The following is a 24945-nucleotide window of genomic DNA, read 5'->3' as shown; positions in this document are numbered from 1 at the left end:
AAATTTTGCCATTTTAATTATGATGTGTCTTGAGGTGGGCCTCTTTGGGTTCCTCTTGATTGGGACTCTCTGTGTTTCCTGGATTTGTGTGACTTTTTCTCTCATCAAGTTAGGGAAGTTTTCCATCATTACTTTTTCAAATAGGTTTTCTATCCCTTGCTCTTCTTCTTCTCCTTCTGGTATCCCTATTTTATGGATATTATTACGTTTCATATTGTCTTGCATTTCGCTTAATCCCTCTTCATTCTTTCTGAGCCTCTTTTCATTTTCTTGCTCTTTCTGGGTGTTTTCTTCTACTTTGTTCTCTAGCTCGCTGATCTGATCTTCTGCTTCATCGATCCTGCTTTTCATTCCTTCTACTGTGTTCTTCAGTTCAGAAATTGTATTCTTCATTTCCTCTTGGCCCTTGTTGAGAGTTTCTATTTCCTTTTTCATGTTGATGTAGTTTTCAGTGAGTTCATTGTAGCTTCCCTGAAGTTTCTGGTAGCTCATTGTGAGCTCATTGAGCTTCCTGGCGATCATTGCTTTGAACTCAATATCTGATAGTTGAATTACCTCTATTTCATTTAGCATTCTTTCTGAGGCTTCCTCCTTTCTTTTCATTTGGGGATTGTTTCTTTGTCTTCCCATTGTTTGTGAGACTCTTCTTGTTAGCCTCGGCTTCTTAAATTGATCTGTTCTGGCTCCCTGGGTTTGTGGTGTGAACTTCTTTATAGAATAGCAGTGAGTTTCAGTGGTGCAGTTTCCTTGATCCCCCAAACTCACTTGGTCTTGGGCTGTCATTTTAGTTGGCTTTGTGTTTGCCTTTGGGTTTTGATTGTTGTTGAGTCTTTCTTTGGTGGTTCCTTCCCACCAGCTGGTTAAATGAGGGTCACTCTGTCCAGCACCTCCTGTATTTTGTTGTGCTGGTGAGGGCAGGTTGTGTTGAAGCTGGTTCTTCCATGTGTATAAGGTTTAAAGAATTCTCTCTTGCTCTTGCTCAGTTGTTTGTATTGGGTACTGTCTCTACTGTTTAGTTGTATTTCCAGATAGGTCCTGGATTGAGGTTTGTGTGGTTACCACTCCCTCCTTCACCTTCTTCTGTTGTTATCTGTTAGCAGTTCCCTTGTTGTTGGGTTTCCTCTTCCAGTGGGTATCCTGGTGTTCACCGCCTCCACCTGTTCTTTTTTGTCATCAGTTGGAGGGTGAAGTCAAGATGGTTTAAGACAGCAACAGAGAATTCTATGATATTTACAGTAGCAGCAAGTAGGGAAGAGACAGTAGATCCTTTGACTATGTATAGTGTTAACTGTGATCTTGCACCCAGCTAGCTGATTTCTAGAAAGGATGGAAAGAAGATAAGACTCTTGTTGGGGGAAGGAAGGGTTGTGAGTTGGATCTATAAAGCAGGGAGGTTGTGGGAGTTCAGATTCTGAGGTAAGGTGAGAGTAGGTGTAGTGTGTGAGAGAATAGAGTTAACCACTACAGTAGTAGAGTTCAGGAAACTTTGAAATGGGCTAAGATCTGGGAGGGGTGTTGTGAAGTATTTACAATTGCATGAAACAGCAGTTATTTACAATAATATTAGGGCAAAAATCATATGACAGAATCTATGAGATCTAGGTAACAAGATTAGGGAGTACAGAACCTCGAGTAGTGTGCTAATGGGACACAGGTGAGTTAAAGGACAGTAGATTAGCAGTACAGTATGGAAAGAGATATCAGGGGAACGCGGTCAGGTCATACAATATATCCAGCCTAGCAAAGCAGACTATACAAAAAGAAGAAGGATACAAAAATACTATTTTAAAAAGATGTAGGAATACTGGAAAAATAATAATAATACAAATATGCAATAACTTGCAGGTTCTCTGTAATAGCAGAGTGAAATTTGTCTCACTGTCCCAGCTGTTGTGATGCCCCTTCTTTGGGTTCAACTTTGGTCTTTTCACAGATCTAGGATTTTGTCTCACTTGTAGGGATTTAGAAAAAATTTTAAAAAGTAAAAATAGAAAAGGCAGATGAAGGAAGGAAGAAGAGATAAAATTGGAGGAAAGGAAGGAGAAAGGAAGAAAAGCAAGAAATCGGGAACAAGAGGAAAAAGAAGTCAAAAGAGAATAAAAACCATAAAAATTAAAAAAGTTAAGAATTGTTAAAAAAAATAGAATAAAATAAAAAAGTCTCCTGGTTTGAAAGTTGCCAAACCGGTTTTTCTGCTCTTGCTGGCTGCAGCAGGCTGAGGGGTGATTGGTATGGCTTTTCTTCCTTGGTCAGCAGCACTCGCACTGGCTCCCACACTGTCTGGGAAGCCAACATGGCTCCTAAGCCTTGCACCCTGGGTGTGGGAATCAGGTCTTTCCCCAGGGTTACTGCTGTGGACTGTGGTGCAGGGATGCTCTCCCTGCATACGTGCCCTTCTCTGGGTGGCAGGGGGGCTGGAGTGATTGATCACTTTAGGAGGATTCCCCAAACAGTGTCTGTCTATTCACTCCTCCTTCTTGAGAAATTCCTCCTGTTCAAGCCTGCCACTCCACACAGTGGCCTGGCTTCTCCCGCAGCCAAACTCTGCAGCCAGACCGGTGACTGTGGGGATCAGGGCCCGCTTCACGACCCAGCCCCTCCGGTGTCCACAGCCTCCAAAGGTGCTCACAGCCCCTGTGTGTTTGCTAGCACCTGGATTCCTGCCAGTGCCACTCAGACCTTGTTTGGCTGGGGACGGAGCAGTTGTCCCGGCTCTCTCCCAAGGACTCTGTGGCAAACCCAGCAGTGGGCCCTGGGCCTGGGGCTGCAGCCCCCGGACCACACGCTGGTCCCTGGGACCCTACCTTGTTGCAGCACTCTTCTTAGGGTCCAGTTTTTTGGTTCCGCCACAATCCTTGGTCCCCTATTTTCACATATGCTGAAGTATGTTGGTTGCTTGCTTCTCTACTCTATAGATTGGGCAGGATTTTCTCCCCTGCGCAGAGGGAAGCCGAGTCTGCTCATTCCTACACTGACACCATCTTAGTCCTGCCCATGACGATGTTTCTTGATGTGTTCTTCTTTGGGTCCAATTTCTTTGGGACTCTCTGGGATTCCTGGACTTCCTGGAAGTCTATTTTCTTTGTCATGTTGGGGAAGTTTTCCTTCATTATTTGTCCAAATAAGTTTTCAATTTCTTGGTGCTGTTCTCCTCCTTCCGGGAACCCTATAATTTGGAGATTCGAATGTTTAAAGTTGTCCCAGAGTTTCCTAAGCCTCTCTTCATTTTTTTGAATTCTTGTTTCTTCATTCTGGTTAGGTGTTTATTTCTTCATTTTTTTCCACATTGTTGCTTTGAATTCTGGTTTCCATCTTGTCACTGTTAATTCCCTGAATATTTTGCTGTATTTCACTTTGGGTATCTTTCCTTTGTTCTTTCATTTTTTGACCAAGCTCAATCAGTTCTGTGAGCATTTTGATTACCAGGGTTTTGAACTTTCTACCAGATATGTTGGCCATCTCCTAGCTTAGCTGTCTTTCTTGAGTTTTTCCCTGTTCTTTCATTTTGGCCCCATTTCTTTGTCTTGGGGCACCTGTTAAGTTGTAAGGGGGTAGGGCCTTAGGTATTCACCAGGGCAGGGCAATCCTCTTTGCCTTGTGGCACTGTCTGTGGGGGAAGGGTCATAGAGGGAACAATGCAGCTTGCTTGCTTGGCTCTAGCCCCTCTTTTCAAGGAGAACTCTCCATGTGAGACTGGGAGTTTCTCCCACCTCAATAATCCCCGCTGTAGTCCATGGTCAGCTCTGAGTGTCAGTTTCCCTGTTCAGTCAGCCACATCTTCATGGACCACCACTTCACTGAGGGACCTTTCAGCCAGCCTCACCCCCATGGTATGCCACCTTTTCACAGGTTCTCTCCATCTTCCCATTTGCCCCATCTCCCTTCTCTCCCACCTACCAGTCTGGTTGGTCTGGTTAACTGTTTCTTTAATTCCTTGGTTGTTGGAGATCCATGCAGTTTGACTTTCTGGCACTTCTGGTTGTTTATTGTTTGTAGATTGGTTGTTATCCTCCTTTTGGTTGTTGGAGAAAGTGAAGGGTTTCTACCTATGCCTCCATCTTGGCCAGAACTCACATATATTTTTTAAAAGATGGCACTGTAGAAGGGAATACAGTTCTACAAGTGCAAGTGATAAAGAGATATCTGGTAAGATCACTGGAAAGCAAGGAGGGACCCCTGAGGCAGCGCATTAGAGCCTTAGTTTCTGGAGGAGAGAGGGTTGCAAGAAAAAATGCTGCATTGCAGCATGGGATAGATTTTCATGCCCTTGGTAAAGGGTAAACAAAACTATTCCTATAGCATCACATGGCCCTGGTAACTGAGCTAGCGTGGCCCAGGACATTCTGCCCAGTGCAGAGACACTGTGCTGGCTGACAATCATGATGGATGAAAGGAAAAGCCCTCCTCAGAGGTCACAGGTAGGTGCATAGCTGCTAGCCTAGCCTGGATTGGCTGGGAAGTCTGACACTTCTGCTGTGTCTAACTTTGGGACCTGGATTTTTAAACAGAGGGAAGGTGAGACTTGGCCCTTCTGCTGCCCCTTGCTTTCCCAGGGGTGGTTTGTGCCAAAGCTGAGACCTGTGCACTGGGCCATGCCACAGGGATGCATGCCTCTGTATCCACCTACAGGATGCTGCAGCTCTGTGCCCTTCTCTGCCTTTGAGATTGATGTAGGAGTGCTCACCAGCCCTGGGGGCGTGAATAGCTTCAGGCACTGGGTCCCACCAATGGAGTCTCTGCACAACCAGCAGCGTGATTGGCAGCAGCCCTGGGGCTCTCAGCTCATGAGAAACAACTGAGGCGTGGCAGTGGTGTACAGGCCTCAGCAGTGCACACCCCAGGAAGGGAGCCCAAAGGCAGATAGATGTCCGTGCAGCAGCCTTGGGCTCCAGAAGGACAGATAAGGATGAAGTGGGGTTTCTGGACATTATCTCTGGTTCTGGTGGTGGCTGGGTTCTTTCTGTGTTTTGTGGAACAGATTAGACTGGAGTTGGGGAATCTCCTACATAGCCAAATTGGGCAACATTTTTAATAAAGACCTTTTCCTTCCCCACCAACTTTTGTCTTATGCTTGTGTTCGGCCTCAGATGGTCAAATTCCACTCTACTTGGTAACACAAGCTCTCAAGAAGCAGATTATTATATTTCTCACAAGCATTTATATAAATGCTTTATTTAAGCCAATTCAACTGAGCTCTTTATGAAAAATTTCTAATAATTTCCTCTGGAGGTTTTTACACACAAATACACAAAACTAGAGACATGATAGTTTTGTTGTTTTTAAAAGTTCATGCATGAAACAGGTACAATAATGCAAAACTCCATTAATTTATAACAGAGTAAGTTAAAGTTATTGCTTAGATGTCCAAAACTTTAGATTTGTATTTGTCCTTGATAAATAATTTTTAAGTAGACTAGTGATGACTGCTTAGACAAGGCAATCTTTTCAGCTGCTTGTGCTTTTTAAAAAGGATTTTCTTTCCTATTTTGTTCCTTTGATTTGTTTAGTCTCAGGCAGTTATGGACTGTGTTTACATTTCTGATTATCTGTCAGGAAGGCATTGGAAAGTTACTGAGGAGGCTTTAAAATCCTATTGGATATTAAAATATCAGTTTCTAATTTTGCCAAATTTCTAATCATAAAGTTATTATTTTTTTGAATTATCTTTTCAGGTTTCAGGCAGGACAAACAGTAAGAAATGTTGAAATACCTACTCAGATGGCTAAAGTTTCTTATTGGATTACTTTAGAGAAATCATTTTATCTTTTAGAAATTTCTGCTTATCAAAGAATGTATTCCATTGTTTCAGAGAGGATTGGGTTTCTCCCCTTATGAAATCTTTTTCTTACAACAAACAACAAACAGGCAGAGACAAGAAAAAGAAATCAAAGAGCTTTCAATGCACTAAGTCCTCACTCACCAGGGAAACCCCTGCGAGCTGCTTACCCCCAGGGCACTTCTTACAAGCAAGAGAGCTGTGAAATGTCCCTCTGGGGGGGGGGGGGGGGAAGAGATCTCTTCATAGGAGGCAGCAAGCTCCTACAGCCCCCTGGTGCATGCTGCATGCCAACACCAGAACAATCATCCTCAGGCAACTGTCCTTACAACAGTGAGGAAAAAAACCCTCCCCATCTCCAGTAAAGGTATTTGACCTCAACCAAAAAATGAAGGAGTTTCAAACACAAGAGGGCTTCAGTCTAGGAGATAGTGGTCCATGGCAGCAGTGAGCACAAAAGAGGCTCTGTAGGTACCATAACTTGTTCCAGCAAATGCTGGTCCCTGAAAGTGAAACAATTTTCAGATCCCACTCCTAATATCAGATATGTTAACCTGAAAATAAAAGCCCAAACTGAAAGGTAATAACCATTTATTTGAGATAAGAAAATTAGCTTTTTGGGGTAGCATGGATTTGGGAAGCATTTGGGAAGCATGGATTCAAGCAGAATCTCAAATAGCATTCCAATGAAAAGATAAAGACAAGGGGGATGTGTAAGAAAGGGAAAGGGAACAATTACATGATTGAAGGCATTTCAATTGGTGCATATAGTATAACATAGTGACTGTAATTCTAAAGAATGTTTTTAATTTGTAGTCTGGTAGTCATCAGTTGGTAGCCATAATATCTACTTTCTTGTTATCCTTATAGACAGTTCTTTGGGACACAATCTTGAGTTAGGGCTAGCCCAAAGGTTATTTTGCCCTGTTTTAATATTGCAAAGGTTTGAGGCATAATACATTCCAGGAAATCCCCCTGGGATGGTAACTCTGACTTAACTTTAAAGTGACTCTGTTCATTTTTTTCTTTACAGAATTTATAACTTGTATAATTTACCACTAATTAGTAATACAAAACTGAAGTGAACTATATAGCTTGCAATAAAACACCAGCAACAAAACCCTGTTATATAGTTGCAGCTATCAATATTTTGTGAAAAAGCAGATGCAGTACTGAATATATTTCTTTTAAATAACAGCAGCAATGAACCACATAGTCATATAGTGTGCAGTCCTCTGGGTGTGTTGCCAAACCCAGAATAAAATATCTAGAAAGCTCATAGTTCTACTTTGTAAACTGATTTCAGTTTAGAATTTCCTCATGGATAGCATAGATTTAGTCTCAGTTAATGTTCTTGCATTGATAATTTAAAAATATTAATGCTTGTGACCTACAGGAATGAGGTCCTTGGGTAATTGTAAAATGTTTTTATAGAGAAGCTAATTTTGGAATGATCTAACCAAAGGCCTATCTCAAGGAACCTTTTGAGGGCTCTACTAATGCCATGTCTGTATCAATTCAGTTAAAATATTGTGTGCCTACTGTAACAATGGAATATTGTTAACTGTGGGAAATTGTAACTCATCCCACCATTCTTTTGACATTGTTTCTGTAAATGCTGACTCTGACTAATATGTAACATGTAGATGAACAGCATATTTGTGTAAGAATCGTAGGAACTAACTTCAAGAGATACAGACTCTGACCTTTAGGTATCCCAGCTCCAGATTTGCTGACCTTTGACCATGATGCCAGGATGATGTAGAGTTAGGATGACATGAACCCAGGATGACTAAACCAGGATTATGCATAACAGACCATCACTTCTTTATTGAAATGGACTGTGCTAGTCAGCACATAGAGAACTTTTTATCTCCCTTCCTTGATCTCTTTGTTCTATTCCCCTCACTCTTCTTATAAAAACCTCTGCCTCCACTGAGAGGTAGAGATGGACTTTGGGATATGAGTTCCTCATCTTCCAGGTGACCAGCACCTGAAATTATACCACTTTCCTTTACATCAGCACCTGCCTCTCAAGTATTGGTTTTCATAGTGGAAGGCAGTCAGAGCTGTGTTCAGTAACACCACTATTTGTAAAATGCAGTAATGCCTCAAGAAGGGAGGCTTGGGCTCGTGATGTGAAATAAATTGGGTAGGTGACAATATTAGAGGGAGTCAGATCTGTTAGTATTTTAGAGCCTGGGTCCAGAAATCAGATTTGCTTGGTTTTCAATTCCCATTTCACCACTTACTAGCTGTGTAACCCCATGCAAACCAGGGGATGTATAATGCCTAGCTCATAGAGCTGTTGGGAGGGGAGAATGAGACCAATGTAAAAGATTTTGTACAGTGCTGGCACATACTAAGTATTCATTAATTCAATTAATCTCTATGTTCACCAAAGAATAGGTGAATGTGTATTCTTTAAACCATTTTACACCTGACTTCTTATTTTGTCATTATCAACACCTCCAGATTTAAGCAGAGTGGTTTTTATTTTAAATTTTTAATTTTATTTGTTCCTGTTAATGTATTTTTCTGAATCCTAGTTAATTTCTAACACTGATGAAAAATTGGAGATTGAAAAGGCTTTTGAGATTATCTGGGCCATTGTTTGAGAAGATGACTTTCACCCCTTTTCTACTTATATTTAAAACCAGGAAATCAATACTATTTCCTGGACTATTCTATTTATTAGTGGAATAACAGGGAATAAAGTGAGAGGAAATATAGATAGGCAAAGAGAGAGATTAGTGCCCTGGCTGGCGTAGCTGAGTGGATTGAGCTCGGGCTGCGAACCAAAGTGTCACAGGTTCGATTCCCAGTCAGGGCACATGCCTGGGTTGCAGGCCACAGCCCCCAGCAACCGCACATTGATGTTTCTCTCTCTTTCTCCCTCCCTTCCCTCTCTAAAAAATAATAAATAAATAAAATTAAAGAGAGAGATTAGTTGGAGAGGTGCTCGGAGAGTATGAGGAGCAAAGACTAAAGGGGGAATACAGGAAGAGTAGGCAAAAAGAGACAGGAAAGAGGACCCCAAGCAAGTCTAAGGAGAAAAATCAAGACAAAGGAAAGAGGGAAAAGTACAGATTGATTGTAATTCATCAATGCAGGTACTAACTGGGTTTAAGAGTCAGATGTTCTGGGTTCTGATAATTGTAAAATGCATGATTATTGTAAGACATATTGCTAATCTCTTGAGTTGTAATTTTCAGAGTCCATAGTGAAGATTAAAAGAGATTAGTTGGATGGACACTCTGTAAACAAGAAAACTCTATTCACAAAAGGAATTGTGAAAGAGAGGAAGAGAGAGAGAGAGAGAAATGTGGAGGGGGAGAGGAAGGGGATAGACACTGGCAGAGGAAAACGGAGGGGAAAAGTGAGAAGGGGAAATTGCTGACCAGATGAGAGCTAAGGAAAACCACAATAAGGATGCTGCTACTGACACATTGCCAGGTACGTTAGAGCTTTACATAATTTGATGTTACCCTCACAGTATAGTATCTCTATGAGAGTAGGTCCTGGTGTTATACTCATTTTATAGAAGAGATATCTGGAGCACAGAAGATTTTGTAACTTTTCCAAAGTCTTACAGATGCGAAGTGTCCCAGAAGGGATTCAAACGCAGGTTTCTTCCTGGAAAGCCAATGCTGTTAAGTCATCTCTAAAAACCTTGAAAGAGGGTTGGCGCACCTAAGGTGAAGATTTGTCAGGGTACTTTCAAGTTACACGCTGGGTTTATTACTTACGCAGAAAGCCCCTTTCCGTACTCCCTCTTCTCTTCGCGAACAACTACCCGTCTCCAAGGAGATAGGGGTGGGGCGGGACTTCCTCTCTCACGCCAAAGCACTTCCGCCTTGAGTCGGAAGCGCCGGGGTAACAGAACTAGTACTACAACGGGGGGATTTCCGGGGGAGTTTGGGTCGTGGGTGGCGACGGCGACTAGAGTGACCAACTTGGGCACTGGAGTTGGTGTGAAGATGCTGACCCCTGCGTTCGACCTCAGCCAGGACCCGAATTTCCTGACTATCGCCATCCGCGTGCCCTACGCTCGGGTCTCCGAGTTCGATGTCTACTTCCAGGGATTTGACTTCAAGTTCTACGCCAAGCCGTATTTTCTCAGGCGAGTTCCGGGTGTTTGGCCACTGGGAGTGTATTTTGGGGATTCATTCATTCGCAGATCGATAACTGCTTATCGAGGGAGCCTGAAAGAACGAGGGCTTATTTTCGAGGTCCCCGCAGCCTCTTTGATACCGAGGAAGTGAACTCTTAGACTTGCGTTCTAGGTGCTGCAGTCCTTCAACCTTCTGAAGTCCCCACATTACAGAGATTTCTGAGTCATTTTAAAGCATAGCATTTGGGAACCATGTCACCTTTCCAGTTTTTGTTCTTTTATTTCGTTCTGCGATTGCCCTCCTTGCCCGGGACGGCGCTCTCTGACTGTGCAGCTGACCGGCGGCCCATTTGAGTTTTCTCAATTCACGTCTCTTTTATCGACCTCTTTTGTCTGACCGTTCCCTACTTCCTGAAATTCTCGGCTTCCTTCGCTTGCTTGACATCAAAATAGCCTCACTCTTCTACCTCCTCATTGTCTGCTTCTTCTGTGGTTTTGTTGTCCCCCGGGTTCCAGAAAGCAACGGGGTAAGTGCTTTATGTGCATCATCTCATTGAATCTGGATAGCGATTCGTACAGATAGACATAACTATTAGCTCTTTTACAAAGGACACTGCCTGATTATTCCTAAACATTGTCAATTCCTTGTTCTTCCCATTTTTAGGAGGGAGAACTCTATTCTAATCTTTCTTTTTTTAAGTGTAGCTCCAGTCTACTTTTCCTGCCTTAGTACTTTCCTAATACAAACCAGTCAAGCTGTTTACTGAACCTGAACCAGTTTTGCTCAGATATCCATTAGGCCTTAACGTAATCCACCTCCTTGGATATACTGCATTTCCCTATTTCTTTTCTCATTTGTTGTTTTGATTTATTTATCAAGCCCATGGTATGTACCAGGCTCTGTTTTCAGTATTGGAGATGTAGTGGTGCCTCATGTAGTCTACATTCTAACGGGTAAAGCAAAATAATAAACAAGTAAACATTATAACTACAAATTGTAGGAAGTACTCTGAAGAGAAGTAAATTGCATTCATAGAAAATAAAAGGAAGTCTGTGTTTTTATAAAGTGGCCAATGAAAGCCTTCCTGAAGAGCCAATATTTAAGACATTTAAGAATGGGAAGGTGATGGTGATGTTAGCAAACATTTATTGATGTTTTACTCCAGGTTAGTGTTTCATGTGGGTTATCTCATTTGATTTGAGGGAAGTTCTACAAAGTAGGTTCTGTTATTTACCCATGGTACAGATGAGGTAGAGACTCAGAAGTTCTGAAATCAGATGGGATTGCAAAATAACATAAGTACAATAAAATGAAAATTTCTAAGTAAAAATCACTGCTTAAGTTGGGGAATTTTAGTGAAGAAAAAAATAAGAGATAATATGTGAAACAATTTAAAGAGTACTTACTCTTCACACAAATTTATTTATTCCTTGGGTAGTAGCAAAGGCTTGGGAGTTGGGCACATCACTGTCTCAGCACACTTAAGAGTTCTGTGACTTTGGGCAGGTTACTGTCTCAGTTTCCTAATTTGTAAAATCGAACTGATATTAGTTGATGTGAGGATTGAGGTAATGCATACATAGTCTTTATTACCATGCCTGGTATTTATCCATGTGTTCAGTAATCAGTAGGTATTATTCTGTTTATTAAGGGCCTGCAGTTCTGGTTATCTGTTGCTACATAAGAAAGCAAACTTAATGGTATAAAACAACAGTCATTTAACTTCCTGTCCTGGTTTTTGTGTATCAGGAATTTGGTGAGGGCTTGGCTGAGCTGTTTCAGCTTGACGTTTTTAATTCGGTTGTGGTCACATGGTGGCTGGATCTGGAACAGTAAGGGCCTAAGTAGCTGGGAACTGGTGCAGTGAGGTGAGGGAGGGTATTTCTCTTCCTGTAGTCTCACAACCTCTCCCTCTGTAGCCTTTTTACATGGTCTAGTTTGTGATTCCTTCAGGGAGTTGGACTACAAACAAGGTAGCTGAAGATTTTAAAAACAAGTATTCCAGGAACTAAAGTAGAATCCATATTATCTTTTATAACTTAACCTTAGAAATCAAAATGTCAATTCTGCTTTATTGTATTGGTTAAAACAGTTCCAGAAGCCCACTCAGTTTTAAAGGAAGGAGACATAGACCCTACTGTTGGGAGGAGTGATGTGAGATGGGCCGTCTTTGAAAATACAGTTTGCTATAGCACATCAAAGTGTAATAAAACCTTGCCCCTCTTCTTGAGGAAGGGCAAGTCTAGCAGGGGAAGCAGATCTGTGAACAAATATGATTTCACCATTATACGGTAAGAATTTATACTTATAAAGAACCTAAGAGAGGGAAGCTGATAATTATAGTTTACATCTTTTAAGTGCTTACCTACTATACCAACCATTAACCAACCATTAAGCTCTTTGCATTATCATTTTCTTCTCATAGTAACTCTGGGATAGATTCTGTTATTTTTTTCCTTTTTACAGATGAGGAATATGAACCTTGAAATTAATTGACTTGTATAAAGAAAGTTGCAGAGCTGGTAAAATGGCGGAGCTGGGTTTGGAAAGTGCACTGTAGCTCCAGGAAGCATTGGGATCAGTGGTAACTAAGGTGTGAAGTCTTGGGCCCTTTGAGGTCTGCCAAGTTTTATTATTATTATTATTATTACTATTATTATTACTGTTAGAATAGGAAGTAAGGGAGAGTGGGGGATGGGAGGAAAGGAGGCTTACATTTTCAGTTTGGAACAGAATGGTGCTGTCTTGATATGCCATACTGATTAGTTTAAATTATCTAGTTAGTGTTGAGCATTCATAAAAGCTTTTTCAAATAGAAAAGTGACAGTCAGATTTCTGTTTTAGAAAAATTCTTTTGGGCCCTCAATGCAAGACTGACTGAACCAGAGTAAACTGGAAACAGGGAAATCAGCTCATTTCCTTTAGTATGAAAGGAGGAAAAATCCTTATATAGTAATTATGAGATTTGAAAAAAACACTTTTGCTTTCTGCTTTTTTTTTAAAATAGTAATTTGCCCAATACAAACAGGTTCTTTTTGTTTGTTTATTGTTTTGTTTTTCTGGAAGCCAGTTAGTCTACTTTTATTGAGCCCCTGCTGAGTCAAGCACAGGGTATGTAAATTAACTTATTCATAGGAAGGGGGAAGTACTATAACAATAGCGATAACTAATATTTATTGTGGCTTTTCTTTTTAAGTATCTGTTTTATTGGGGACTGACTAGTAGTTTTTCAGACAGAGATTGAATCATCTCTGATTTCCTTTTTCTTAGCTAGGAAAGAAATCTTAAGTTATTTAGTTTGTGAAGTGCATTTAGTTAAACAAATGCTGAAGGATTTCCTTTTAAAGTGGTTGATAGATATTTTCTTTTTATATTTTATTGATTATGCTAATATAGTTGTCTGATTTCCCCCTTCACTCCCCTCCATCGTGCACATCCTCTCCCACCCACATTTCCCCCCTTTAGTCCATGTCCATGTGTCATAAGTTCTTTAGCTTCTACATTTCCCATACTATTCTTGCTCTCCCCCTGTCTATGTTCTACCTACCATCTATGCTACTTATTCTCTGTACCTTTTCCCCCTCTCTCCTCCTCCCACTCCCCTGTTGCTAACCCTCCATGTGATCTCCATTTCTGTGGTTCTGTTCCTGTTCCAATTGTTTGCTTAGTTTCTTTTGTTTTTGTTTTAGGTGTGGTTGTTAATAATTATGAGTTTGCTGTCATTTTACTATACATATTTTTTAATCTTCTTTTTCTTAGATAAGTCCCTTTCACATTTCATAAAATAAGGGCTTGGAGATGATGAACTCCTTTCACTTGACCTTATCTGAGAAGCACTTTATCTACCCTTCCATTCTAAATGAAAGCTCTGCTGGATAGAGTAATCTGGGATATAGGTCCTTGTCTTTCATGACTTGGAATACTACTTTCCAGCCCCTTCTTGCCTGTAAGGTCTCTTTTGAGAAATCAGCTGATAGTCTGATGGGAACTCCTTTGTAGGTAACTGTCTCCTTATCTCTTGCAGCTTCTAGGATTCTCTCCTTCATTTTTACCTTGGCTAATGTAATTATGATGTGCCTTGGAATGTTCCTCCTTGGGTCCAACTTCTTTGGAGCTCTCTGGGCTTCATGGACTTCCTGGAAGTCCATTTCCTTTGCCAGAATGGGGAAGTTCTCCTTTATTATTTGTTCAAATAACTTTTCCACTTGTTGCTCTTCCTGTTCTCCTTCTGGTACCCCTATAATTCGGATGTTGGAATGTTTAAAGATGTCCTGGAGGTTCCTGTGGATGATACGTCCAACAGTATCCATCTCGGCTGCGGATGTTCATTGAAACATGAGAAAAAGATACACAGAGACAACCAGGTCCTGTGGGGGAATAGGAACAGAAGGGCCACTCCTCACGTGGGGAGCGCCTTTGGCCACCCCCTCTCCTGGAGGGCACCGCTTGGCCACCCTCTCTCCTGGAGGGCACCCCGTGTCCATCCCCAAGCAGATTTTTATTGAGAAAACAGACTTAGTTTGTGGATTCACAGTCTGGCAGAAAAGATCAAAAGATGTAGGCAACTTACAAAGGTGGGGACAGAACTCCTGCTGAGGTTCTGGGCAAGGTTTGTGGTCTTTAATATATGAAAGGGCTACAGGTTCCAAAAATTTCCTGCCTGTGCTTTTAAATTCCAAGTTAATAACATCCTCCAGCAAACAGATTTCACAGGATCTTGCATATTCTGTGTCCCAGGCCTGGTCACCCCCGGGGTCCACCGTTTCTGGTCTGGGCCACTCCTGCTATCCTGAGTTAACAGAGAAGACAAAGGCAGCCAGGAGACTTGGGTTTCTCACAACTAAGAACAAAGACTCAGGCTTTGACAAAGGCTAGGGGGCAGGGGTTGATGTCCATCACCCCTTCATTTCCACAGCCCCGTTAGTTTCTTCCTTAGGGCATTCCCACGTGATCGTGTCTGTCTTAGATTCATTGTCTTTCTTAGAGAATTGTTACCCGTCATTGACTGCCGATCATGCCAGGGAAATACATTTTGTCTCCTCCAGTGGCTCCTGGTCCGGAGGTCTTTCACTCAATGTAAGTCACGTGGGGTTACAGCTTCCTGAGGCCAGCAGGGTGGTCCTCAACAGGTTCCTAAGCCTCTCCTCATTTTTTTGAATTCTTATTTGTTCATTCTTTTCTGTGTGGTTGTATCTTTCTTCCTTCTGGTCCACTCCATTGATGTGAGACCCAGCTTTCTTTCCATCACTATTGGTTCCCTGTGTATTTTTCTTCATTTCACTTATTGTAGCCTGCATTTGTTCATCTAATTTGTGACCAAAATCAACCAATTCTGTGAGCTTCCTGATCATCACTGTTTTGAACTGTGCATCTGATAGGTTGGCTATCTCTTAGTCGCTTAAAAGGATGGGTTCTGGGGCTTTTATTTGGTCTTCTGTTTGAGCCAACTCTCTCTCTCTCTCTCTTTTTTTGGTTTGGTCGTGCCTATTATGGTGAAGGGCAGAGCCTTAGGTGTTTACCAGGGCTGGGCACCCCAGTCGCTGGGTTGTGATGTTGTATGTGGGAGCGGGGTGGAGAGGGAACAATGGCACTTGCTCCCTTCTCCTTGGGACCTCAGTCCCTTCTGCTGCTTCCCCCAAGCAAACTGGTCCCCTCTGGTGCCAATTCCCGTGTGGGTGGGCTTGTGAAAGCCGTGGGACCCTCCAAGAACCTCTCCTGTGAGGCTGGGTGTCTCTCCGTGTCCCTCAACTCCCACAGGTGTCCTCAATCAGTGTCCCAAGGCTCTATTTCCCAGTGCTGTGATCCTGGGTTGCACGCAGTGCTTTGCTTCGCTTCCCAATCGCCGCTTCACTGGGACTGCCAGTTGCCACCCCTTGGCCAGGGTCTGCCAGCTGCTGGTTGTGCACTCAGGATCCGCACACTGCGGTCTTGCGCGCCTTGGACGCCTTACGCGCCCCCCCCCCCCATGCCTTATGCACCAGTCCCAATGCTCTCTGCTCTCCGAACCTCGACCCTCACCTGGCTGCCCGACTCCACCCCTCCTACCGGTCTGGATGAACAGGTCAGTTTCAACTTCTTGGTTGTCCGACTTCCATTCAGATCAGTTTTCTGTCAGTTCTGGTTGTTATTCTGTTTCTAAATTGTTGTTGTCCCTATCTTGGGTGTGTGTGGAGGCACAGTGTGTCCACCTATGCCTCCATCTTGGGTGGAAGTCCGATAGATTTTAATGTATACTGTCATTGATAGTCTGTTATTATACTTTGTGATTTAAGGACTTCATGAGATCTTGTATTAAATCTGCAGATTAACTCTTCCTGGAAGAATTGTAGAAAATGGAAGTGAACAAGGGTCCTATGATGCAGATAAAGGTATTTACTTTGGAAGTTTTGTTAGTTTTGTTCTTTGGATTCTTCATGTTAGAGTAACTACATAAAAATCTTTCATGATACTGTCAGGACTTTTGGGGTGATTTACAAGTGCAGTCTGTTCCTATCACTAGATTTCCTCATTGTTCAGTGCTGTTATTCATGGATTTCTTAACAATGACAGTTTCTTCAGTCTTTTAAAGTACTCCACAGTGTTCTTCACAGTAAAGTTAAATTAAACACTCTGATTCTATTTTTTACTAGTTTTCATTTCCTATTCCTCCGACATTTATTAAGTGTTTAAAAATAAAGACTAGAATGCGTGAGGTGATAAAAGATATAGATGATTTTAGCTGCGAATCAAATCTTTCTTCTAGAATTTCTTCTAGAAACTTAAAATTTACTACTATGTAGATGAGAAAGAAGCTATCCATAGGTGGCATTTAAAGGCTGATTGAATTTTGTTCTTGTGATTGGTCAGTCCTTCATTTCAGCTAGCTGTGAAACCATTTATTGTTCCCTTCATAGAGGCCCCTGGATTTTACTTTGTTACTGGATATGGAACATGTATAATTTTTATTCAGTGAATATTTATTTATTGACCTTGAGGAACTAGGGTAAGGAAAAAAAGATGGGATGAAAATGTTAAATAACAAAGTTCTAACCAGAAATGCAACATAATTAATGTGGTAATGAAGTATAATGAAACTGCCTTCCAAGGTAGTAAATCTGCTTTTAATTGCAGATAAGTTGCATATTGAAACAAAGTTATTACATTTTAAAAGTACACTGAGATTTAGAAGGTTGCTATATGTGGGAATATTTTGGGTTAAGTTGTATTTGATATATTACGATAAAGTTCAGTACACTGAAAGAGGTAAAATGTTTTAAAATGTAAGAGTAGTAAATGTAGTAAGTTCATAGGAGAGCTTAGATGAAGTTGATAAATCCAGGCAGGGAAAGAAAAGAAGTGCATGGTAGAATTTGTGTCTTCCTTAGATGGACTTTAGGGACGTAGATCTGAAGATAGTAAAGAACTTTATGAAGCCATAACTGCTTTATTTAAGATTTTTGTGTAGTTTTGAAATTCTTGCTATTATCCATTGGATAATGTATCTGGTTTTTTTTTTGCCTCTCTAGTTTGGAAATAAATTTTATAAGTATGTGTTAGTTAATTCTAAGCTATTACCTTCTCAGGCCGTTGAGTTTTAATACTATCAATAACTATTTAAGGTGATACTGCATAAGATTAAAGCATTCTGCAGCTTTTAACAGATTAGTGTCTTGTAACAGCTGAATCAGTGGTTCTGAAAAACCCTGTTGAAACCTTCTTTTATTTTGATTTTTATTTACTAAATTTATGCAAGGGTATAATTTTGGAGCTCTATCAAATAGAAATGTTTAATAAGATATATATTGCATAGATATATTTGTAAAGTCTTTGAATGTTTTAATCTTGCTAAGTATAAAACAAATTTGTCTTTAAGGAATTTTTACTATTCAGTTGCCCAAAGAAACTCCTGGCCAGCATTTTGAGGGGCTGAACATGTTAACTACTCTTCTGGCACCAAGGAAATGCAGGACTGCAAAACCACTTGTGGAAGAAATAGGTATGTGTGTTGCAGTTGGGAGAAAATAAAGGAAAGCAGAATATTTGGAATGCTATGTGGTTCCAGGGGAAAAGGGATATAGCAAATATGAAATGGAGAAAATAGTTCAGGTGACAAGATAAGGAGGTCATGTGATAACATGAAAATATATCATTGCTAACATACAGTTTAAAGACATAACTCCATTGAACTAGTAGGTCAGTCATACTTTGGACTAATTGAAACAGCATCTCTGTCTTTGGCAAAATATTGACCACTTGAGCTAAGATTAGAACACATGACAAGAGATATTCACTCCCTTTCACTGCACTGGCTGTTCTGTCTAGTCTTAGTGCAATTCCAGATGGAAGACATTCTCTTCATTTTTTTTCCCACTTCATTTAGTGTTCTAGATCATTAGGTTTTTAAAATACGAAATGGAACCCCTCTCTTCTCATACTTCCTGGAAAGCCTTGTGTTTGATATGAATTCAGTGAGTTATATGAAGGAAGTACCACCTAAGTCAAGAAATGGAACATTTCCAGTATCTTGGAATCCTACATGGTATCTCCTCCCAGTCACTGCTCCATCCTCCTCTCCAAGGTCCCTACTATTTTCAGTTTTGCCTGGTTTCAAATTGTGTATATATTTCATACAGTATGTGATCTTTTTGTCTGGCTTCTTTCACTGAACATATTTGTGAGATTTATATATATGTGGCTGAGGTCTGTTTGCTTTCATTGCATTTATTACTTATACATTTTATCATTGATGGACCTGTAGGTTAGATCCATTTTATTGGCTGTCAAGAATACACATATTCTTGTACTGTCTTTGGTACAACGTAGTAATTTTTCCTCTATATTTCTTCCCCAAGTTGTACCTTGGAAATTCAGTTTAAAAAAATTAATATTTAACACATTTAGGTGCTTCTGAGGTTTCTGAGGAAGGAGTAGAAGATGATGACGATGACTTTGATTGGGAAATTGAACAGTCCCCCTATAAAGAGGTATCAGACAGTGCTCTGAACATGCAGGGCCACTATGGATTTGGAGGCCTACGGTCGGGAGTATTTCAGCGATTACAGGTATGCTGTCTTTCTAAAAGACCTAGGTATCTAAGGTTTTACCATGTTGATACTGTAATCTCAGTTCTGCTCATACTGGGAGTTTACATACATTATAAGAGGTGACCTATTTAGAGCACAAAGCATAGCTCCTTGTATGCACACATGACAAGAGATATTCACTCCCTTTCACTGCACTGGCTGTTCTGTCTAGTCTTAGTGCAATTCCAGATGGAAGACATTCTCTTCATTTTTTTTCCCACTTCATTTAGTGTTCTAGATCATTAGGTTTTTAAAATACGAAATGGAACCCCTCTCTTCTCATACTTCCTGGAAAGCCTTGTGTTTGATATGAAAATCATGTATTTATGGCCTGATATTTCTTCTGTTTTATAGATAAATGTCCCTGGTGAGAATGAATTTGTGTTGTTTGATCAAATTGTTTAGTTTTTGGTGTACAATAGGCATGTTTTCTCCTCACTCTTGGTGGAGGTTAAAGGTAATCTCTTGTTAAAACTTGATTATATGTCAGGCTGGAAAGGAATGGCATCACTTTCTCTCTCTTCCTCAAACAGTGTAGGAATTTGTACTTTATTTTAGGCTATCTAGGGAGATTGAAATAAACGAAATGGAGAGGAGAAATTTTAAATTACTTTTTTATATTATTTTTATAGAAAACATTCTGAGAGTGCTATATGATGAAATTGTTAGTGAACCATTAACTTATGGTCTTACCTTTTTATAAAAATGAAAGAAATAGCAATGAACAGAGTTTTGTTGTTTGTTTGTTTGTTTTTACATCATCTCTATCTGGGTAGAGGGTGTTAAACCTGTTCAGAATGTGGTTTATTATAGTAAGACATATGTGAATCTACCAAGGAAACGTAAACTATTTATGTTTTAGTTCCACTTCTACCTCTTTTTAGTTTTGGGACACCAGGCCAATTACTTGATTGTAAGCAAATGTCATCTCCTCTTTGTAAAACAGGGATAACTTTGTTCACCTCTTCATAAGGCCATTTAGAAAATTTAACAAGATGCTGTATTGTGTAAACTTTTTGAAAACAACTATAAGATGCTAGAATAGAGTCAGTTCTGTCTACATCAGAAAATACCTACGGTGAATGGACCTCGGTTGTTTGGCTGAGAGCTAGTTTGTGGTCAGTCTGTTTTGGGCTTGCCTGTCTAAAGCTATTAACGAGTTAATGTAAAAGTCTTTCAGGGTAAGTTTACAGTGTTCATTTGGATTGAAAGTGCTTCCTGAGGCCAGGGAACCTGGTTTATTAATTGTTGCTGCTGCTGAGGAAGGCCCTTGAAAGGGATTTCTGCCAGGATGCTGAGAAGATGCAGGAATGCTGTAGTGTGAGCCTCAGCCAAGTCCCTGTTAAGTCAGTTCTCACATCTGTTAAAATGTTTACTAAATAAGTAATTTAGGTTGATCTAAGAAAATGAGTTATCGTGAAATATTCTTTTTATCTTTCCGAATGTCTTAACTAATATATCAAATCTCTAGATATCCATCACCCAGCTTAAAAGAGAAAACATTAGCAGCATACTTGAAGCCCCTATGTGTCCCTTTCTGGTTACCTCCCTCTATTGTTTAGCAGAAGTAAACCATTGAATTAAATTTTTGTTATTTGCGGGCATTTAGGTTGGTTGTCTAAAATCATTAAACTTTTTCAGATTTTAATGGAATGAACACTGCTATTCTAAACAATTTGAATGCATATTTCCCTCAGTGTGTGGGGGGGGAAACGTCTTGCATGTGATAGAACTCTAAGGGGTGATATAAATAGTAATACCACAAGTTATAAAGGTTTATAGTCCCATGTGTGTAATATTGGGATCACAAGAGGTTCTGAAACAAAGTTTTTTTATTTTTATTTAGCTTTGTGGCAAAACCTGATCTGAACTGATTTTAGTCTTTTAATAGTTTTTTCTCCCACTTAATGTTCATATTCAAAAATTTGCTGTAGAAATAATGATGAATTTGAGTAAGGGGTGCTGACCTAGATTTCTTTGAGGGGGTTAAATAAAATATGGTATGTATGTGTACCACATTACTTTTCTAAACTCTTCAAAGAGTTGAATCTTGAAGCTCAGCCTTCTGCAGGGGTTCTGGATCATAGCAGTGCACCTCCCATGTCTGTGCAGCAGTGGCTGACAGCTCCTGAGCATCTTCCTGGGCCACGCCTATGCTGGGCTTTTGTGCACATCAGCTCCATAGTGCTACTCCTCCATCCTGGCATCATTACACATTTCACCAGTGGATGCACCAATAGACATATGTCATTTTCAAGAATACATTGTTGTCTTACTTGAATTAAATTTGAGGACTTGTGTCCTACATAACAATGAGGAAATATCAGAACTTTAGAAAATCATGTGAATGAAGAGTTGAAAGCTTCCCTCTTTGAGGTATTCAAAAAGATGTGTTTTATGAGATAGTGCCACAAAAATTTTACATAATTGGTATTACTTGCAGAGTTCTTTGCATTTAAAAAGACTATATTTGTGACATTTATACTCCATAATTAAAAACCGAGTGATCATGGAATATTAATCACATGACCCTTTTCCTGTGACTCAAGTAGCTGAAAGAAAAAATTACTGCATAAATAAGAGCACTAAAAGAATCTCTTCTAATTTAAGCGATATATTTAAGAAACGTCACCATTTTCTCAAATTAGTGCTTTATCTTAAGTTTAGAGTTTCTCTAGCTCTGCCTTTAGATGAGAAATACCTGTAAAATTCTGTTAACTACATATTTTACTAGTATTTTTAGTCTCTTCTTTTCCCTTAAAAGAAAAATAGCTTTATTTCCTCTAAAGATAAAAGCTATATGTACTCATTATAAAAATACAATATAACAAAGAAAGTAAAACATTCATAATTCCAATACCCAGGTATCTTCTGTTAATTGACACATTTAACTCTTTATGGGAGATTGTATAGTCTTTCATGTTTTTCTCCCACGCCCCCCGCAACCATTTATACAGGATTTGCTTGTGAACTTTGTATTTTATACTGATGAGAAAATATTTTTGCTGAAACAAATGCTCTTTTAGCATTCTTCCCATCTGCCCCCCTCCCCCACCCCAACTCCTTCTTTCTTTCTGTTCTGAAATTGCTGCCAGCCACCAGGGTGCCTTTGGAAAATTGCCTGTCTGCCTAAAGTCAGGGCTTCACTACAGCTCCTGGTGGTGGCAGCTGCCAGCAACAACAATCCTAGAGTCTCTGGGTGGCAACCCAGCCATCTCCCAGGACTGCTGCTCCCAACAACTGCTTGCTGGCCCTGTCCTTTCCTTGGCTACACTGGGGACCTGAGGCCATTGTTTTGAGAAGATCCACCAGCCAGATGTGCTCAAGGTTCTTCATCTTCTCTCCGGCTCAGCTGCCTCAGTTATGTTGAAACTTTTGGAAGCCTGACTTAAACCCTGCACATCCTTTGCTTGGCAGTACCCATCTTTAAATACTTTTAGTTACAGTGGCCATGGAAATCCTTTTTTAAAAATCACCATTCACTTGCTGTAGTTTAACATGTCTCATCCTCTTTTCTTCCCCGCTCTGGTTGATTGAGGCCTTAGATTTCTCTAGCGCAACCTAACTCTACTTTTTCATTTGCTCAAGTTTTTCTTGAGGGTCTAGTTTGAACAGGGCCACTGCATATGATTGTGCATAGGACAAGCCTGGCTGACATTGCTGTAGACATTAACATTCTGTTGGGCATCAGTCACACAACTGTGTGTGGAGGCCCTGAGTTTGGAGGCAAGGGGCAAGAAGAGGAGAAAGGAAGGAAGAACAACTGCTTTCTTACCATTTATTCCATGAGAACAGGGATCTTATCTATGTTTTAATTTCTGGATCTTCAGCATCCAGAACAGTGTAAACCAGATCAGGCCCTCATGCATTATTTGCTGGATGAATGATTTAATACTGAACACCAGGCACAGTGCTGGGGATATCATGAGGAAGATAGACAAGACCCTTGCCCTCATGGAATATTCTACTGGGGAAATGGACTGTAATCATGAAAACAACAAATAAGCAAGATATTTTCAAAAAGTGGCAAGTGAACGAAAAGGATGGGTAATGTGAGAAACTGCAGGATGGGTGCTAACTGCTTTGACTAGGGTGCTAGAGAAGGCCCCTTTGGGGAAGTGACATTTGCATTGAATTATGATAAGAAGGATACTTAATTGTAAGTGCAAAGGCTCAGAGTTCCAGAAATGGAAGTAAATCTGGTATGTGGTTTAGGCGTATTTGAGCAAAAGGGGAAGATACGAGATGAGTTTGAAGAGCTAGGTGGGCTTAATTATAAAGAGCTTTGAGGTGAGGTAAAAATCTGAGTTCATTCTCCATGCTGTTAGTGTTTTAAAATGCCTGGGGCCACTTCAATCCATTTATTCTCTGAATTCTATTCTTATTTATAAATACTCACGGATTATACACTATTTATGATGTTATATCTGATCCAGGTGAAATAATGAGGTGGGACATTTTAATCCTGATTTTCTTTCTTTTTTATTGCTACTAGTAAGTGAGGAAACTGAAGGGGAAGGAGGATATGTACTTTCAGTTGGAGGTCACCCAGTACTAGAAACAGCAGTGGGATCGGAAGACAGAGAAAAGAAACTGGAATTATTGAACATATCATGTATTAAGCCTTGTACTTAATTTCATTGAATCCTCACAATAGCCTGTGGTAGACAGAATGACCTGCATCCCCACCTCCCAAAAATCCACATGTTAATCCCAAGAACATGTAAATATATTACTTTACATGGCAAAAGGGATTTTGCAGCTGTGATTAAGTTAAACGTCTCTAGATGGCGAGATCATCCTGGATTATGCAGGCGGAGCCATCTAATCACATGATCCTTATAACAGGGAAGCAAGAGAGTCGTTGTGAAAAAAGAGAAGGCCAAGTAATGATGGAAACTGAGGGAGGAAAGGCATTGTGATACGGGACAAGGAGCCCAGCCTGCTTCTTACATAGGAAAGGCAAAGAAGAGATTCTCCTCCAGAACCACCAAAAAGGAACCAGACTTTGGACTTCTGGTCTTCAGAACTACCAGAGAAAAAATGTGGGTTGTGTTAAGCTACTCAGTGTCTGGTAATTTTTTTTTAGCATCAGAAGGAAACTAATGCTCAGCCTGTGATGGAATCACTAGACTTGTGTTTACAGTAAGGAAGCTGAGAGGTTCAGGGACATTGCACAGTGAGACGGGAGCTGTGTTTTAAATTCAGGTTTGTCTGTTTTTGTTTTGTTTGTTTCTTGTGTTTTTTTAGATACTACATATAAATGAAACCAAATGGTATTTGTCATTCTCTGTCTGACTCATGTAAAAACATGGTTACCAAAGGGTAAGGAGTGGCTAATAGATGAAATATCACAGTTAACTCTATACTTATCCAAAGAATCTCCTATCTCTTCTCTACTTCCTGGTACTTTAAATCCCATAAAATACTCTCCCCATGTCTTAATCCATTTTGCCTACCCCCTGCCACTGATCACATACAAGAAGAGGTGGGAGCTTAGAACATGAGAATATTTGTTGGGGGAGAAAAACCACTAACAAAGGAATCACCAAAAGGTAAAAACCCAAATACAACAAGACAGCCCACATGAACAGAAGAACGGGCAAACCTAGGGCGTCCAGACAAGGATATCAAAGAGACCACACCACTGAACCCCATAGAAATCCCATTGTAGAAGTTCACCGTACAAAGACAGCTAGCAAAGTGAAACATCAGGAAGCACACAAAAAAGCAAAAAGAGTCATCCAAAATGGGGAGACAAAAAAAAACACATGTAATCAAAAGGAGTGGAAGACTCCCCCCTAAAAGAGCTAAACGAAATGGGGGTAACCAAACCATCAGATATAGAATTCAAAGTAATGGTTGTAAAAATGCTCAAGGAGCTCACAGACAACTACAGTGAACTGAGTGAGAACTACAACTGTATGAAAAAGGAAATAGAAACTATAAACAAAAACCAGGAAGACGTGAACAATAAAGTCTCAGAAGTAAA

At 40.4% G+C, this 24945-nt stretch overlaps 1 protein-coding gene across 1 annotated transcript in view; it reads left to right on the top strand.

Annotated features, from left to right (window-relative positions):
* Window positions 1–9643: 9643 nt before the first annotated feature.
* The window catches only part of SHQ1 (SHQ1, H/ACA ribonucleoprotein assembly factor), a 151184-nt gene continuing 135882 nt past the window's right edge, over window positions 9644–24945 (top strand). The window contains exons 1-4 of the mRNA XM_045832301.1: window positions 9644–9899; window positions 16195–16259; window positions 17744–17866; window positions 18772–18932. Coding sequence (XP_045688257.1) covers window positions 9757–9899; window positions 16195–16259; window positions 17744–17866; window positions 18772–18932 — 492 coding nt within the window. The 5' untranslated portion in view covers window positions 9644–9756. The remainder of the gene's footprint in view (window positions 9900–16194; window positions 16260–17743; window positions 17867–18771; window positions 18933–24945) is intronic.

Source organism: Phyllostomus hastatus, unplaced genomic scaffold (assembly GCF_019186645.2).
Source record: "Phyllostomus hastatus isolate PE091 unplaced genomic scaffold, TTU_PhHast_1.1 phas_contig_16, whole genome shotgun sequence".
Taxonomy (NCBI): Eukaryota; Metazoa; Chordata; class Mammalia; order Chiroptera; family Phyllostomidae; genus Phyllostomus; species Phyllostomus hastatus.
Note: the sequence above shows the minus strand (reverse complement) of the source record. Positions and strands in the feature narration are given on the sequence as shown.